At 40.6% G+C, this 19,214-nt stretch overlaps 1 protein-coding gene across 2 annotated transcripts in view; it reads left to right on the top strand.

The window, feature by feature from the left end:
• Window positions 1-19,214, top strand: part of LOC126094646 (uncharacterized) — a 1,573,713-nt gene that overhangs the window by 1,407,911 nt on the left and 146,588 nt on the right. For both annotated transcript variants that reach the window (XM_049909153.1, XM_049909145.1), the window contains one exon: window positions 14,440-14,559. In XM_049909153.1, coding sequence (XP_049765110.1) covers window positions 14,440-14,559 — 120 coding nt within the window. The remainder of the gene's footprint in view (window positions 1-14,439; window positions 14,560-19,214) is intronic.

Genomic DNA, 19,214 nt, shown 5'->3' with positions numbered 1-19,214 from the left:
CCATCTAGTTGCCGTCTGGCACACTGTAGCTCTAAGCTCTAACGTTACACCATATCCTTTTAGCGGAACATGTTCTGTCCAAACGTTGCCTTAACCTAATTACATGCTTATAATATCTTTCTAAATCTTATCAGTATATTGGCTATGAAGCGAGAAATTTTAAAACAGTAACATGCCCTGAGTTTAACCAGACCTCATGTACCTTGGATAGAACTTCAGATGTTAATAGAGATTTCGCCAGCATAACTACAGGGTGGCGCACGAAATGTGTTACTAATTGTTTCTTTCACATTTTACGACGCACATTAGATATCCCGCTGGGATCTCTACAGCAGTACCAGCAGAGCTTGGAAAAACAAATGAGTTACGAAGTGACGTGTAATTCACGATACTTCCGCTAGGAGACTAGTAAGCAGCAATGGCTGACAATGAAAGACTGACGACACAGCAACGATCGGTAATTGTGTTACATGAAACGAAAAGCCTTGTTGTGACTCAGAGTCAGGAAGGAACTGTATTGGAAGCGAAGCGACCTCGGCCTAAGCCTGTTTGTTCGCCAGAGAATATTGAAGCAGTACGAGTTGCTGTACATCGAAGTCCCGGGAAATCGTGTAGAAAGGCAGCAGTGCAACTGGGAGTATCCAGACGCTCCGTTCAACGCATTCTTAAAAGTGACCTTCATACGTACCCATACAAGATGACCAGTGCACAGAAGCTCACTGAAGAACACAAGCAGCAGAGACTACTGTTCGCTCAGTGGGCGGAGGATAGGGAAGATACTCTCAACAACGTTTGGTTTTCAGACGAGGCGCATTTTCATTTGGACGGTGTGGTTAACAAACAAAATGTACGCTTTTGGGCCACTGAAAACCCAAATGTGCTTCATGAACGACAGCATTATGCTCCGAGGATTACAGCGTGGGCAGCAATTTCCAGTCACGGACTTATTGGACCCTTTTTCTTTGGAGAAACTGTGAACAGCGAGCGTTATTTGAGCATGCTTCCCAATAGCTTCATTCCACAGCTTCTTGCTACTGCCTTGCCCTTCAACACGCAGTGGTTCATGCAAGATGGAGCAAGGCCACATACTGCAAATACTTGTTGGAGTTTTTACACGAGCATTTCGACGTGCGGATCATTTCACTCAGGTTTCCAGGTGGCTTCAATGACAGACAAAATTGGCCCCCCAATGGTCCAGACCTCAAGCCATGTGACTTTTTTGTTTGGGGGTACCTAAAAAAAAAAATCCCGAAACGTCCACGTGATTTAATGGAGCTCAGAAGGCTTATTCTTCAAGCTTGCAGTGAAATTACAGAAGACATACGCCGTAGGGTAATCGCTAACTTCAGTGTTCGTTTGAAGGAAGTTAGGAAACGAAATGGTGGACATATTAAGCATGTGCTGAGTTACAACAAATCTCCATGGACGGCTCTTCATTGTAGTATATGTTCCTTTCAGATTGTATTGACAATAAAGTTTATATTCAAAAACAAAATAGTAACACAATTCATGCGCCACCCTATACCTGTTTTCAGAACTTGAGTGCAATTGGTCATTGTTGGTTACTGGCATTTTGAAAACACGTGACCTCGCGAGTCTTCACGGGAAACGAAATTTTGACGGTCAGCAGCGAGACATAGAAGCTACAACCCTAACCTCTTGAAGGCGTCCTCCACAGATTAGGGCGAAACATTCGGATTCTCAACGAAATTCATTCGATTACGGAGTAATTGCCTGGAGTATTTTAATAAGTGCGATAAAATTATATGGCTGTCTCTAGTGATTCACCGGGTGCAGGTGCAGAGGAGAAAGGTGTCGCGATCACCGGGACGGCACTTTCGCAGCACGCCGGAGCTATTTGGAGGCGTGCAGCCATTACATTAGCAGCTGCGCCTCGTCGTGTAGTGTCGTGTCGCCAGGCAGCGGTAATGGCTGCCGGGCCGCACCTCGCCCAGAGCCGCTTTCCGCCGCTTCAATTAACGCCTCCAGCGGACGTCCAGGTTCAAGGCCTCTGGGGAAGGTCTGTACACGGCCTGTGGTCGCTAACTCCTCACATAAATGGCAGCGCTGAGCCGAGGGGACAGGAGATAGGCATCTGCCAACGGCGAAGGTACAGAGGGGGCGCAAGAACTAACTAACAAAATACACGAAAGAAAGACAATTTAACCCACACGTTACCAGTATTTTTTTGTCTCACTGAGTATCACTGGGGTCATACAGACAGCAAGTAATTTACACCAGACATTTTGGCACTATATTTGCTGTTGTTGTCGTCTTCAGTCGAGAGACTCGTTTGATGCAGCTCTCCATGCTACTCTATCCTGTGCAAGGTTCTTCAACTCCCAGTACCTACTGCAGCCTACATCCTTCTGAATCTGCTTAGTGTATTCATCTCTTCGTCTCCCTCTACGATTTTTACCCTCCACGCTGCCCTCCAATACTAAATTGGTGATCCCTTGATGCCTCAGAATATGTCCTACCAAGCAATTCCGTCTTCTAGTCAAGTTGTGCCACAAATTTCTCTTCTCTCTAATTCTATTCAATACCTCCTCATTAGTAATGTCATCTACCCATCTCATCTTCAGCATCCTTCTGTAGCACCACATTTCGAAAGCTTCTATTCTCTTTTTGTCTAAACTATTTATTGTGCACGTTACAATTCCATACATAGCTACACTCCATACAAATACATCCAGAAAAGACTTCCTGACACCTAAATCTATACTCGATGTTAACAAATTTCTCTTCTTCAGAAACGCTTTCCTTGCCATTGCCAGTCTACATTTTATACCCTCTCTGCTTCGACCATCATCAGTTATTTTACTCCTCAACTAGCAAAACTCATTTACTACTTTAAGCGTCTCATTTCCTAATCAAACACCCTCGACATCACCCGATTTAATTCGAATACATCCCATTATCCTCGTTTTGCTTTTGTTGATGTTCAACTTATATCCTGATTTCAAGACACTGTCCGTTCTGTTCAACTGCTCTTCCAAGTCCTTTGCTGCCTCTGACAGAATTACAATGTCATCGGCGAACCTCAAAGTTTTAATTTCTTCTCCATGGGTTTTAATCTCTACTCCGAATTTTTCTTTTGTTTCCTTTACTGCTTGCTCAATATACAGATTGAATAACATCGGGGATAGGCTGCAACCCTGTCTCACTCCCTTCCCAACCACTGCTCCTCTTTCATGCCCCTGGACTCTTATAACTGCCATCTGGTTCCTGTACAAAATTGTAAATAGCCTTTCGCTCCCTGTATTTCACCCCTGCCACCTTCAGAATTTGAAAGAGAGTATTCCAGTCAACATTGTCAAAAGCTTTCTCTAAGTCTACAAATGCTAGAAACGTAGGTTTGCCTTTCCTTAATCTATTTTCTAAGATAAGTTGTAGTGTTAGGATTGCCTCACGTGTTCCAATATTTCTACGGAATCGAAACTGATCTTCCCCGAAGTCGGCTTCTACCAGTTTTTCCATTCGTCTGTAAAGAATTCGTGTTAGTATTTTGCAGCCGTTGCTTATTAAACTGATAGTTCGGTAATTTTCACACCTGTCAACCCCTGCTTTCTTTGGGATTGGAATTATTATATTCTTCTTGAAGTCATAGGGTGTTTCGCCTGTCTCATACATCTTGCGCACCAGATGGTTTTGTCAGGGCTGGCTCTCCCAAGGCTATCAGTACATATTTGCTAACTAACATAAAAACATTCATTCCAGTTGTTCATTGTAACAGTAATAACTCTATTTTCATAAATGTTACGTTCAAGAAACAAGAAACAAAAAAATAGATTGGGGTCGTATTGACCCCAGTGGTACCACAAAGGGTACAACAGCTGATGCAAGGAAGCATAGGAATGGGTACAAAAATAAGCGGGAATATTTTCATTGTTGCAGGTTTTTCGTGTAACAGCTGTTCTACATAGCAATCGTAATTATGTTTTCATAAATGTACGTTCAAGAAATGAACAAGCAATTTAAGTTTGGGTCATATTGACTTCGGTTGCACTCACAGTCAACGCAAAAACCGTGAATAAACTTTAATGTGTTGTAAATGTTAAAATGAACGAGACATCATTTTGAAAATAATGGTTTTGAAAACAAGGAAGGTATATATGTTTCCAATGTGTTTATGGGGTCGTATTGACCCCAGCGGTACTAGGAGGGTTAAGAACTAACGGGGAGAGGTACGCGACTTCTCCTACCCCACATGTTCTACCTATGAGAAGAAGTTTTTCCTCGGTATGCCGCTGTATAGGTCAGTGTTGCCGCAGTGTTATTTCTATAGAGTCATTTCGTCCTCGTAGCATCATCAAGAAACAGTTACTACCGAACAGGAGTAAATCGCTAACATGGCTTATTTTGCAACAGTGCTCTTGGTTCACTCAGCTCTCACCTATAAAGGTCACTCGCGTTCAACAATGGAGTTCTTGCACTACTTCGCTGCGGTTTTAAAGGATCTGCCAACTGAAGACTATTAATAGTTTATGAAGAGCAAATAAAATCTGTTCTTTTTTTTTATTGAAGAACTTATTACTCAAGATCACCTTCATTTTCGCATCTTTGTCCAGTTTCCTCTGTTCCCACTACTTCTTCACACGGCCGCTATAGTGTTGCTATAGTTGTTCTGTCCACGTTCTTTTGGACTCTTCAGTCGACTTGAAAACCTTCCAAATTTTGTGTTCTGCTTCGAGCCATGTCCCATTCTAACATCAGGACTTCTCGGGTGTTGGCTCTCTCAAGGAGCTTCTGAGCTCCTTTAATACACGTGTTGTTCGAAAGGTAAACATTTGTTCAGAGTCTGTTCTTGTCCATTCTACACCGGTGTCCAAGAAATATTAGCCAACTGATCTCCGAGTTCAAAATGGCTCTGAGCACTATGGGACTCAACATCTGAGGTCATCAGTCCCCTAGAACTTAGAACTACTTAAACCTAACTAACCTAAGGACATCACACACATCCATGCCCGAGGCAGGATTCGAACCTGCGACCGAAGCGGTCGCGCGGTTCCAGACTGAAGCGCCTAGAACTCTCCGAGTTCCTCTCCACATTGTGGTAGACATCTTCGTTGCTCTGCCGGCCGCAGTCTGGAACACACGCGTGATTTTTCGTAACATACTACTGTCCAGGTTGTCCAACTTCTCTTAATCGTTGTTCACTGAGAGGCATTCATTGCCGTACAGGCATTCTGTTTCGGCCATAGTACTACAGTGTTTTAGTTTGGCATTCCAGGAGATGCACTTTTTATTGTAAAAGTTTTAGTTGCCCTATATGTTCTCTCCATTTCTGATATCCCCTTTTTGTAGTCCATTTCTGATATCCGCTTTTTGTAGTCCACTTTCTTGTATGGTCTCACAGAGGTTCTCGAATTTCTTTACCCAGTAAACTGATTTATTTTTAGGCTCACATTTATCGTTCAACATGAGTTCTAGCGATATCCTCAGCCCCGTTTTGCTGGTGATCCTTTCTAGAAGGTTGGTCAGCACGGTCGCCTGCTCTGGGCTCTCCAAGAGTATCACAAAGTCGTCCGCAAAGGCTAGGCAACTGACTTCAATTCCTTGCGATTTTTCCCCTAAGCAGATCGGATTTATTACTTTATTTTCAGTTCTGATTTCCAAATTCTCACAATCTTTTCCATGACACATTTGATTAATAGCAGCAACTGTCTGTCACCTTGTCTCACACCTGTCTTCATTCCTTATACAAAATGGAAAATGTGTTCTTTATTGTAAATCACACTGAAACCAGTGTACAGTAGCTGTCATAAACAGCACTATTTAGATTTTATCTTACTTTCAATTTTTCTTCAGATAGTTTGTGTGACTTGTAGTTCATTTGCAGCAATGAAACATTTAATTTACTTTGTGAAATGTTTTTCATTAACGTGGTCGATTTCAGTAATATTTATCGGTAACTTGTTTTTTATTAATTCTGCATACAGTATTATAAAATTTGCTAAGTTTGTAAAGAAACAAATTGAAGAAACGTAGTTTTACGCAAGGAAGGGGGAAGGGGATGTAACCTCCCCCTCACTTATCGACCTTAATGACAGTGAAAAATTAAACCGCGTGTACCTAATGGAAATTTGGGAAAAGCATTCGTCACCGAAGTTAATTTGTCGGTAAAGAGGGAGGAAAGGGTTACATCTAAATGAAAGTTAAAATGCAAATGAAATTGGTGGAAATTAATTTTGAGAAAAGGGTAAAATTAATACAGAAAGTAAATGTGCGGTCGTTACGTTAACAATTAATCGGCGTTAATTAGATATTTGAGGTTTGGGGAAAATTACGGTCGCCAGTCCTATGGACAACTACTATAATAACTGAAAATGAAAGATTAAGGCACATACAATTAGCACTAAAAGTGTGGCAACTGAAGGTTGACACGTGTTGTGTGAAAACTGAATGTTTGTCAGAAGTAATGTATTTCGCTACACTCTGACTTAATTTAGCAAAAGAATTAATAAAACCGGAAAACTGAAAAGTTAATTTAGTGACTGAAATTAATAGTGAACTTTGTTTCTGAAGCACTACGAAATTCAATAATATAAGGCTAGTCTTGGGCTACTTCAAAAATCATTTCAAAAGCCACTTGAATCTACACAATTTAGAAATAAGAGATTTAACTTTGAACTTGAATTAAATGTTTCTGAACAATTAACAGTAGTATAATTTAGTGCGTACCCAGCTGAGCTGCAGTCACAGGTAAGCTAAAATATGGTAACAAAACTCGCACTCTTAATTTGTGTTTGTGTAATCTAAATATTGTAGCCAGCTATGAATACTTTAACTGAACTTTGAAATTAAAGCAGTGAAATGGAATGATATTACTTTAATGCTGGCGTTAGAATTTCAACGACACTCGGGTTCATTCCGGAAAAGGAAGGGACCCTGCTTGGTAATGCAATTGGAACAATGAGCAACAAAGGTTCATGCTATGTTGCTGTAATTTTGAAACTGTTTGAAAAGATGAGGTCTGCCATACAGTTCTAAAACTTTACGTGCTTCCAGTCTTCCTTGTTGGTTGATTGAAGGTTTGAAGTCGTCGATCGAGGAGGTGGCGACAGTCACTCATTGTCGGCCGTCGCTGTTGCAGAAGCTGGATGTTGGCGCGCCTTCTTCTCGACACGGTCTCCAGCCGAAAACGGGCTCTTGATGTGTGCCAGCTAATGTTTCCCGTCCGTGACACCATGTCAGAAACTAACATAGCAAGTCTAACGCAATTACATTCTGCCAAACCCCGAAAGCGCGGCAACTCGCGCGAGAGTCACACAACACACCTGATCCACCGCCTTTCTCCAGCCAGACTCTCTCTGCTCTCGCTCCATGCGGCAGAGTTAACACTACCAAAGATCCTAAACACTTTGGTTCTCCACACGACCTATCGATGTAATCGTTCGATAGCATAGTTTTCCCTAGGCCAGACCCAGCGTAAAAATACAAATAATGTTTACAAAACAAACCAATTATACATCGACAAAAATGCATATATATATATATATATATATATATATATATATATATATATATACAAATAGTAAAACAATGACAATATATAAAGACACAGAAATGTCATATCATCAGGTAACAAAATAAGGAAAAATCTACAGTACAATAGATGGAAATAGAAGGTTATGCATTTCCAGCGTTACAGGGACTCGAAGGGTAGTGCAGCATCAGTGCGGTACGGCTCAGATAGAATGGGTAAAAGAAGAGCAGACGGAATCAGAAAAATCAGAAAAATAAGAGAAACATTAGAAAGACAGAATAAAAGTACGGGGGTGACAGCAGCTATATACAAGGCAGTCGCCAACCGCGGAAGCCAAGCTTTCAGACAGTTTGTGAAAACTGATGTTTACTATCGGTAAGTAAAATAGGACTTACCATAAGAACCTTTCCGTGCACATATATAATTAAAAATGGAAACAGCAAGTGACGCTTTTCTAAAAAGGTGAAATATGATAAAATCGAAGCAGTGTCACACAACTTTCAATAACACCTTTTTCTGTTGCACAATTCAAAACATGGAACAATATGCAGCCCATAGTCGGACGGCTTTCAGCAACAACGCGATTGCTTTTCGATTGTTACGTTGTCGATAGGTGCAAAGTCGTAACACACCAAAATAAACTCTTTATACTTTCGTTACGTTGGCCCACTCGGCGTACAGAGTGTGGTCCACCGAGTAGCGTAAAACAAGAGACAGACGTCACTGCACCAGGGAGAAATAGATCTTACGGAACTGTTACTCAACACGCGTAAATTCGAACCTCCTCGTGATTGCCTTTCATATATTTCAGTCCCTTCCAGTTGTAATGCCCTCCTATTCTTTCCCTTCTTCTTATCTGCTTACTCTTCTTCCCCTTCCTATTTCGCCATCGCTTCTTTTTCGCTTCCTCATTTTTTTCTCCCGTCACGAATCTTCGTCCCCACGGAAACTGCGCCCAGGGCACACACGCTGAATGCGACACGCTAGTTAAGCTACTGCATCGTTAACTATGTTAGCAAGAATTTGCTGGAATTGCTTGTTAGGAGTACTGTGAAACGAAGTCGATGAGCATTAACAAGGAACAACACAGCAACCGGGTTTCTGTAATTTTTGCATATTTATGCTACGTGAAGTTCAGAACTTAAATATTAATCAGCCTAAGCAGTTCTGTGCAACTCTCAAAAATTCTTGAGAAAATCTACTTTGAAGTTATCCGGACGTATTTAATATCCTAACGTAAGGTCCATTTTTCTGTAGTAGAATGGTCGCCTGCAACATTGGTGATCAGAGTCCGATTGTCGACCAATGCAGATTTTTAAACATTGGTGCATGTTCTACGAGCATTTTGGTGAAGCTTGAAGTACACGTAAATGGAAAGAAATCGGTAGCTCTCGAATGTGATAATCACTAGATCGCTGGTTCGAGCCTGTTTTCGGACATTATTTTTTCGTTTTTTTTTCTTTCGTTCACCTACCTACGTCATTTAAGCATGAAATTCGTCGGCTGTGTGCTGATTGACGCATATATAACTGTCATTTTTATTAAAAATGCACGTCTTTTTGTTTCTAAGTACATAATGCGCACAAAAATACAGCTTTCATTGCAAATACTGTAAGTTCTCAGTTACCGATCTCTTATTAAAGATTGTTAAAAACAGATTGTTTGCAATACAAATAATATTTTTCATATTTAAGTATTTTACGTTTCACGGAAATGCTCGTAGAACCTGGGCCTTTGTTTAAAAATTTATCCCATCCAAGAGTCGAACCCAAGCCGCCCAAGAGGCAGGCAAGCATGCTACCAGAGAGCCACGCTGTACTTTCAAAACAACGGTCTTATATTGGAGTATTAAAGACTCTCTAAAAACTTCAGAGTCGATTTTTTCGAGAGTTTTTGAGAGTTGCATCGGCCTATTGTGGGGGTCTCATATTTGAGTTTTGAACTGTAGCATAAATGTAAAAAAAAAATAAAGAAATACAAAAAATTCGATTGCCATGTGCTGTAAGACAAGAATAACAATCGAGATTTTTGAAATATGGTGCAACGGATGTACGCTGAAGAGCTGATAGTTTGAACGAGTAACTGGTGAAGTTCTTTTGCTATGGACTTCAGAAGAGGCATTGAATTGAATTCAGAGGAAAAGGACTTCCAGTCACAACTGGACTTAGATGTACAATAGAATAAACGTTCCACTCATTCACATGGCGGAACTTTCATTTAAAGTGTTATACGGCTGTGGCCCCGAGCTACAGAAAGATTCTAACACAAGGTGTCAGTAACAATAAAACCTATACCTAACGGTAAATTTATTAATACTGACACTGAACCTGGTTTTACAGGTTTTAAGTTTTGATATGATGGTGACAGTAGCGAAACGATGGAATAAATAACGACATTTATTGAACGATGCAGACGATTTTATTCATGAAATATTAACATGTTCGTACATGTATATAGGATGTTATTTCCTTTATTAATAATGGTGGGAAGAACATGTGTACTCCATTAATTCATTTGACACTCCGTTCCCCGTGCAGTAATACCACATCTTTACAGCCCTGTTTTCCCACATCGACAAAAAGAAATATGTTTTGCTACGTTACAAACCTGCGTTCTACCTTTGTAGGTAATAAGAAGCGTAAAATACTCTTTTCAATGCGATACAGCTCAGGAAATCGACAAGAAATGCTGCTAAGGTAACGCAGTGCATTCCATCTGGCTGTTATATGCGTCCCAGCTACATGTTGCTCCAAGCAAAGTGGCGTTCAGACCTGTTCTCTTGCCAGATCTTACTCTTTGCCTGAGAGGCGCATAAAATCGTTCTTTTACGCGCTGACATTCACGTGAATTTTAGAGTTACAACAAATTCGAAGCGCAGTCACGCTTAATCCATGTCACGCTCTGCATTCGTTTCGCGGGCTTCTCGGTCCGCCTGCGAAGCACGAGTTATGCTTCTCGCTCACCTTGACTGAGCTGCGGGCTAGCGGAACCGCGGCGACCACACTCGCCATATGTTCACCAGTTCCACCTCGTAGACGAAACGTATGCTTCAGGTTTTAAATTTTCTATCGTAAACCGGTCTTACAATACTTACGAATGTAACTCCGTACAGGCGTTGGATTCACGATTGCTGCTGAAAACTACCTTTGGAAGCAACATCGTAACCTAATGTCGTTAAACGATTCCAACATTGTAAAGCACTTTGCAAGTACCGGTATTCGCAATGTATATAGCTTGTGGATAACCAGAAAATGTGTTCTATTGACAGGACTTCGAAATATATAATGTAGAATTTCAAGTACGATTTTTTCAAGTACGATTTTTTTTATCAAAATCAGAAAATTTCTGGCAACAGATCAGAAAGCCGTTAAACAATTATTAGCGGTAATAACATATACCAGCTAAGTTGCGGAAAGAAAGCGATAACACTTCAAATAAGTGAAGTATCATCATAATCATCATCATCATCATCATCATCATCATAATCATCATCATCATCATCACGAGTTAGTAGACATCAGTTGCTGGATAAAAGCTACCTAGCGATTTACATCCATATTGCTCTTTTGTTTCAGTGCCATCTACCAACCTCCCATTAGGAGCTATTGTAATCTAACAAAGAACGAGTTGCTACTCATTCGCCTGGCTACAAATCCCGTTCACTTCCATTTCTTTATTTTATTGTAGTCGTACTGATGTGAAATTATGAGACGACGTTTCTCGCAGAGCGAAAGATTGAAATGGTTGTGTTTTGTCAACAGCAGTGGTCGAGATGGGTAACCATTGGCTGATGGTGGTCATTGAGGAGAGGGGTTATTTCCCACTGAGAGGAGGGAGAAACGGAGCTTGAGGCGATTTGGAAAAAACTGTAATGACGGCCACTGAGCCGCCCGGAATGGTCGAGCGGTTCTAGGCGCTTCAGTGTGGAACCGCGCGACCGCTACGGTAGCAGGTTCGAATCCTGCCTCGGGCATGGATGTGTGTGATGTCCTTAGGTTAGTTAGGTTTAAGTAGTTGCAACATAGCCTATATCAAAAGTTTTTAAAAATATTTTATGACTGTAATATCATGCAGCGGACTCTGGGCTCGCCAGAGCTACGTTTCGTATGAAGGCGGCATGAGTTGGCTATTTCCTTTCCCAGTTACCCCAGATGATGAACAATTAAAAAAATTTATGTTAATATGTGCTGTCTGTTCTGTTGGACATGTCCGGTAGAACAGACACGTACAAAAATACATCAATGAGTGAGGACGTCTCTAGGTTCTTTCAGCGCGGATGCACCATATCTTCCGAACCGCTCTGGGAATTAGCGAATGCTACGTGCAGTAGGGAGGCGCTACTTACAATTGACAGGTTGAGAATTTGGGCCGAACAAGAAACGTGCCCGAACGGCCGAGACGGTTAGGTAAGCGTTCTAGAGAAGCGGAGCATCCGTGTTGGAGACCCGGTGCGGCCCAAATTTTCAAACTTCACCATTGACTTTTTCAGTGCCTCTAGTTGCTTGAAGTACTGATTTCTCGTAATACATAAAGTTTATTTAATAGATAGTTTGAGCTGATTATTGTCCACCTCTGTAGTTCAATGACAATCTGTGTGGTTGCTATGCGAATGATTCGGGTTCGATACCCGGTACTGCGTTTTTTTTTTGTTTTTTTTTTTTTTTCCTTGGTGTGAGGACTGGAACAAGATGCACTGGGACTTGTGGTAGCAATGGAGAAGCAACTTGAGTGAGAAGTAGCGACTCCAAGGTCGATAAATCCGACAATGGCCGGGAGGGAGGTGTAGTGACGCCACGTCCTTCAAGACTGTATCCGAATGACGCCATTTGCAGAGGATGACGCGGCGCTCGGTCGGACCGATTGGCTCGTCCTGACCATAATGTGGAGTATTATTTTGCTTTACTTTACTGATTATTGAAATGACTGTTCACAAAATCGTAATTAATTGATAAATGGTGTATGTTATGTAAAATCTAAAGGCACAAACGGATATAGGGCGGGAGGACGCACTTTTCTAGTTGGCCACATTTGTTCTTGTAAGTTTCTTTAACACACATCTCTTGTATAATGAAAAACCATATCTGAGCGTGATTTACATTTTTATTAATTTCTTATGTATTATTCTATTGTTCATACCTTCAGAGGTAGCAAAATGACTGTGTTAAATGTAAGATCGTCTTAATGCAATGTTGTTGTTGTGGTAGTCAGTCCGATGCGGCGCTCCACGCTACTATATCTTGTGCAAGCCTCTTCATCTCCGAATAATTACTGTGACCTACATCCTTCTGAATCTGCTTACTGTATTCATCTCTTAGACTCCTTCTACGATTTTTACCCTGTTGATACCATCCTTCCACCTTTCCCGTGTCCTTCCTCGTCTCCTTCTCCCTTACATGGATCCTGAGAATGCTGCTCGCGGTAGTCTTTCCTCTTCCGTCCTAATTAGATATCCAGCCCAAGTCAATCTTCTTTTATTAATCCTTCGGACAACATCAGCTTGAGAGTGTATGTCGTCCAGTTCCCGGTCTTTTAATATCCTCCACTCCTGCGACTGCGTGTCCCTCTTGGGGCCAAATATTTTCCTGAATACCTTTCTCTCGAAGACTAGCAGTTTTTGTTCACATGTTTTACTTAATGTAAATGTTTCAGAGCCACACATAGCTCCCGGGAGAATTATGCTCTTGTACAGTCTGATAGTAACACTTCTCGAAACTGCTTTATTGCATAGCACGTTCCGTAAGCCAAAATATGAACTATTTGCCTTTGCGTTTCTTGCCTTAATCTTTGTTTCTGTTCTTTAACGGTTCCCAAATATTTTAATATATCTACTCTTTTAAAAGTGAATTCATTAACTATCAGTAGTGTTTGATCATTGGGTACTTTACTCACGACCGTGTTCACAGTTTTCTCTTCGTCAGTTTGTAACCCTGCTTTAATTGCAATATTTCTGTAAGAACTTATCATGAGCTGCCCGTCCTCTAAGCTACCAGTTGTTAGGACAACATCGCCCTCATATGCAAGCCGATTTATTGTGATATTACCCAGTTTTATTCCAACTTAGTTTAATTTATGGTGTTCTCTGTCGATCATTCCTAAAAGTAAATTAAAAAGTATTTGAGATTATGTGTTTCGTTGTCTAAGAGCAGTACTGACTTCCGCTAATCCGAAAAATTGTAGACCACAATAGATAACGACGGCGTAATCAGTTCAACATCTAGACCGATGCTCCGCAAGCCACTGTGCAGCGCGTAGCGGATGGTATCCCTTACCACAAGTCATTTTCTTTCCTGTTCCACTCGCAAACAGAGAAAAGGAAAAACGACTGACAATATACCTCAGGATGAGCCCCAGTTTCTCGTATTTTATCTTCGTGTTCCTTACGCGCAGTGTATGTTGGTGGCAGTAGAATCGTCTTGCAGTCAGCTTCAAATGCCGGTTCTCAATAATTTTCTCGATAGTGTTCCTCGAAAAGAACGCCTTCTTCCATCCACGGATTCCCATTTGAGTTCCCGAAACATCTTCGTGACACTTGCGCGTTGTCCAAACCTACAGGTGACATATCTAGCAGCCCGCCTCTGAATTACCCGATGCCTTTCTTTAATCCGACTTGGTACGGATCCCAAACACTTAAGTAGTATTAAGAATAGGTTGCTCTAGCATGTTGTATGCAGTCTCCTTCACACATGAACCACACTTTTCTAAAATTCTCTCAACAAACCGAAGTCGACCATTCCCCTCCCCTGTCTCAGTCCCCCACACTCGTTCCGTCTCATACCGCTTTGCATCGTTACACCCAGACAGTACTAATGCTGTTGCTGAACATTACAGATTTGTTTTTCCTACTCATCTGCCTGTTTTCCATCCCCATCTCTACTATCTCTAGTGCTGCGCGACATTAACCATTGCGAAGTTTCCGACTGTACGTTTGATGTTTCTGTGTCTGCCTGCAGGCCTACCTGGCAGCGGTGTGCAGTGGTCAGGACGTGCGCCTGGCGCTGACAGAGGGCGGCGACGGCACCAGAGGGGACCAGCTGGTGGAGGCGGCGGGGGCGGGCGAGGGCCCGCGGGAGGTGGGTGCTCAGCACTGCTCTTATGTGCAGATTAGATTAGGTTCGGTTGTCATTCTATAGATCCAAAAATGAGATGATTCCCGTTCGTGTGGAACATGTCAGAAACTACAACATAAAAAACACAGAACGTTTGAATACACTGTCAAAGTCACAGTTTGGGTTTCTTAAGGGCTCTGATATTGAGAAAGCTATTTACACTTTCAGCGAAAATATCCTTAATTCCATGGACAACAAATTAGAGGCAACTGGCATATTCTGTGAACTGTCAAAGGCGTTTGACTGTGTGAATCACAGCATTCTTTTAAGTAAATTAAAATATTATGGCGTCACTGATAGTGCTGCAAAGTGGTTTCAGTCGTATCTTACTAATAGAAAACAAAGGGTGTCATTACGTAACACTTCAGCAGTAGGCAATCAGACATCATCTGACTGGGAACAAATTACATGTGGTGTTCCCCAAGGTTCCATACTAGGTCCACTACTGTTTCTTGTGTATATTAATAACCTGTCATCTGTTACATTACCAGATGCCAAGTTTGTCTTATTTGCAGATGATACAAACATTGCAATAAATAGTAAATCAAATATAAATTTAGAAAGGGCAGCTAATCAAATTTTTACTGTTATTAATAAGTGGTTCATAGCCAATTCACTGTCATTAAACTTCGAAAAGACCCACTACATGCAGTTCAGAACTTCCAAGAGATTTCCTTCTGGTGTGGGTATAAAATATGATGACATGGAAATAGGAGAAGTTGAGAATGTAAAATTCTTGGGATTACAACTTGATACTAAATTCAGTTGGGAGCAACATACTAACGAACTGCTAAAGCGCCTAAACAAGTCTGTGTTTGCAATGCGAATGATGTCAGACATAGGAGATATAAATATTAAAAAACTGGAATATTTTGCTTATTTTCATCACATTATGTCATATGGTATCATATTTTGGGGTAACTCCACAAACAGAGAAAAAAGTTTTAGAGTACAGAAGCGTATAATAAGAGTAATGAGTAGTGTAAATCCAAGAACATCATGTCGAAACCAATTCAAAGAATTGGGAATATTAACCACAGCTTCTCAGTATATTTATTCCTTATGAAGTTTGTTGTAAATAATACATCTCTTTTTCCAACTAACTGCTTAGTACACAGTATCAATACTAGGAATAAGAACAATATACATAAAGATTTAAAATCACTTACTCTTGCCCAGAAAGGAGTCCAGTATTCAGCAATGCATATTTTCAATAAGTTACCAGCAACCATTAAGAGTTTAGTTTCAGACAGGGCACAATTTAAACATAATTTAAAATAATTTTTGGTGGCCAACTCCTTCTATTCCATCCATGAGTTTCTCAACAAGTGCAGTAGACCATTTTAATGAAAAATTATTATACTTTAATTTTTGACAACACTTGGTTTGTACAGCCAAGTAACTACCTACTGTGTGAATGATGGATGTATGGAAAACAGGTCTAAGTCTTAAGTCTGTAAATAGTGGAAGTTTAATTTTAAATCTTGTACATAATCTGACTGTTCTTAACTGAGGATCACTGAAATGAAAAATTTACTTTAATTTTTGACAATACTTGGTTGTAATAGCCAAGAAACTAGCAAATGTCTGAATGATGGATTTAATGAAAGCAGATGTAAGTATTAAACCTGTAAATATTAGAAATTTAAAATTAATTCATGTACATAATTTTACTGTTTACTGACTGAGGATCATTAAAATTAATGAAACTCAAGTTTTTCTATTACATTTTTGTAATGTGTTTATCTGACATGTTCCACACCCAGGAGAATTCCCTCACTTCTGGGTCTATGGAATGAATAATTAATCTAATCTAAATCTAATCTAATCTAATCTGAAGAGCCAAAGAAACTGGTAAACCCACCTAACATCGTGTAGGGCCCCCGTTAGCACGCAGAGGTGCCGCAACACATCATGACATGGACTCGTCTAATGTCCGAAGTAGTGCTGGAGGAAACTGGCACCGTGAATCCTGCAGGACTCTCCATAAATCCGTAAGAGTACGATGTGGCGGAGATCTCTTCTGAACAGCACGTTGCAAGGCATACCACATATGCTCAACAGTGTTCAAGTCTGTGGAGTCTGGTCGTCAACAGAGGTGTTTAAACTCAGGAGAGTGTTCCTGGAACCACTCTGTAGTAATTCTGGACGTATGGGTTGTCGCATTGTCCTGCTGGAATTGCTCAAGTCTGTCGGAATGCACAATGGACATGAATGGATGCAAGTGATCAGACAGGAAGCTTACGTACGTGTCACCTGTCAATTTGTATCTAGACGTATCAGGGGTCCCATATCACTCCAACTGTACACACCCCACGCCACTACAGAGCCTCCACCGGCTTGAACAGTCTGTTGCTGACATGCAGGGTCCATGGATTCATGACCTACACGTCCATCAGCTCGATGCCATTTTAAACGGACCTCGTCCGACCAGGCGACATGTTTCTGGTCATTAACAGTCCAATGTTCGTGTTGACGGGCCCAGGCGAGGCGTAAAGCTCTGTGTCATGCAGTCGTCAAGAGTACACGAGTGGGCCTTCGACTCCGAAAGCCCTTATCGATAATGTTTCGTTGAATGGTTCGCGCGCTGACTCTTGCTTGATGGCCCAGCATTGAAATCTGCAGCAGTCTGCGGAAGGGTTGCATTTCTGTCACGTTGAACGATTCTCTCCAGCCGTCGTTGGTCCCGTTCTTGCAGCATCTTTTTCCGTCCGAAACGATGTCAGAATTCGATATTTTACCGGATTCCTGATATGCACGCACACTCGTGAAACGGTCGTACGAGAAAACCCCACTTCATTGCTATCTCGGAAATGCTGTGTCCCATAGCTCGTGCGCCGACTATAATATCACGTTCAAACTCACTTAAATCTCGATAACCTGCCATTGTAGCAGCAGTAACCGATCTAACAACTGCTCCAGACACTTGTCTTATACAGGCGTTGTCGACCGTAGCGCCGTCTTCTGCCTGTTTACACATCTCTGTATTGGAACACGCATGCCTATACCAGTTTCTTTGGAAATTTAATGTATAATACTCACTTCCCTGATCATTTTTCAGGAGATCGTCAAAATATGTGAATACATTACTGTAAACTGGAACTGCTAATATTTACAGAATTGTTGTGAACTTTTAATGAATTTGTCATACACAAAATAACTAATCTTCAGTCTTGTGACCAAGTTCTGTCAGAAATGAAATCGAACAGACATTTTTACTTAAACTGGCCTAACTGTACCTGTTAAGATATTCATCTATAGAATAGAAGGTGTTGCCTATCATAAAGTCTTTAAAACTCTGTTTAAACTTCGCTTTACCTGAAACCAAGTATTTAATGATAGCTAGCAAGTTCTTGAAAATGTGTGTTCTTGAATACTGCATCCCTTTTTGGACCAAGGTAAGTGATCTTAGGTCTCTATGTAGATTTTTCTAATTTGTAGTATTCATACTGTGTCGAGCTATTGGTTGAAACTAGAGACATACTATTTGCAACAAATTTCATTAAAGAATAAATATACTGAGAAGCAGTGGTTAGAATACCCAGTTCCTTGAACAGTTTTCTTCACGATGTTCTTGAATTTACAACACAAATGAATCTTATTATAAGCTTTTACACTCTAAAAGCTTTTGCTCAGTTGAGTTAGCCTAGAATATGATCTCATATGACATAATAGAATGTAAGTAAGCAAAGTATGGAAGTTCTTTTTTATATTAATATCTCCTATATTTGACATCATTCGCATTTCAAATACAGACTCGTTTAAGCGCTTCAGCAGTTCTGTGGTATGCCCTTCCCAACTGAATTTATTATCGAGTTGTAATCCCAGAAATTTAACACTGTCAACCTCTTCGATCTGCATGTCTTCATACGTTATACACATGCTGGAAGGAAATCTCTTACAGTTTCTGAACTACATATAGTGGCTCTTTTCAAAGTTCAATGAAATTGAATTATCTTTAAACCATTTACGAATCTCAGCGAACATTTGATTAGCAGTCATTTGTAAATCTGTATTAGACTTGCTATTTATTGCACTGTTTGTATCATCTGCAAAGAAAACAAACTTAGCATATAGCAGTGTAACATAAATCAGTAATCAACACAAGAGAAAGCATCGGACCTGGATGTAACCTTGAAGATCACAACATGTAATTAATTCCCAAGAATGCTAATTATTTACTCTATAGTATTTCATAACAACACCCTTTGTTTCCTGTTAATTAGGTAAGACTCGAACCATTTCGCAGCACTGCCGGTGACACCATAACATTCCAATTTACTCAAGAGAATGCTGTGATTAACACAGTAAGAGACTTTTGACAGATCACAGAAAATGCCAGTAGCTTCTAATTTTTTATCCAATGAATGAAGTACATTCTCACTGTTTTCTCTACATCAGAATGCTTCAGGAACCTAAATTGTGACTTGGACCATATATGATTTGCAGTCAGATATTTGAAAAGACGCTTGAACGCAACCTATTTAAATATTTTTGAAAAAGCCGGCCAAAGTGAAATTGATCGAAAGTTTGATGATATCTCTTTATCCCCTTTCTTATAAAGAGGCTTAACTTCAGCACAGTTTGGCCAGTCTGGAAATGTTCCCGTGATAAGAGAT

This window comes from Schistocerca cancellata, chromosome 1 (assembly GCF_023864275.1).
Source record: "Schistocerca cancellata isolate TAMUIC-IGC-003103 chromosome 1, iqSchCanc2.1, whole genome shotgun sequence".
Taxonomy (NCBI): domain Eukaryota; kingdom Metazoa; phylum Arthropoda; class Insecta; order Orthoptera; family Acrididae; genus Schistocerca; species Schistocerca cancellata.
The sequence above is the reverse complement of the archived record's forward strand: the minus strand, read 5'-3'. Positions and strand labels throughout refer to the sequence as shown.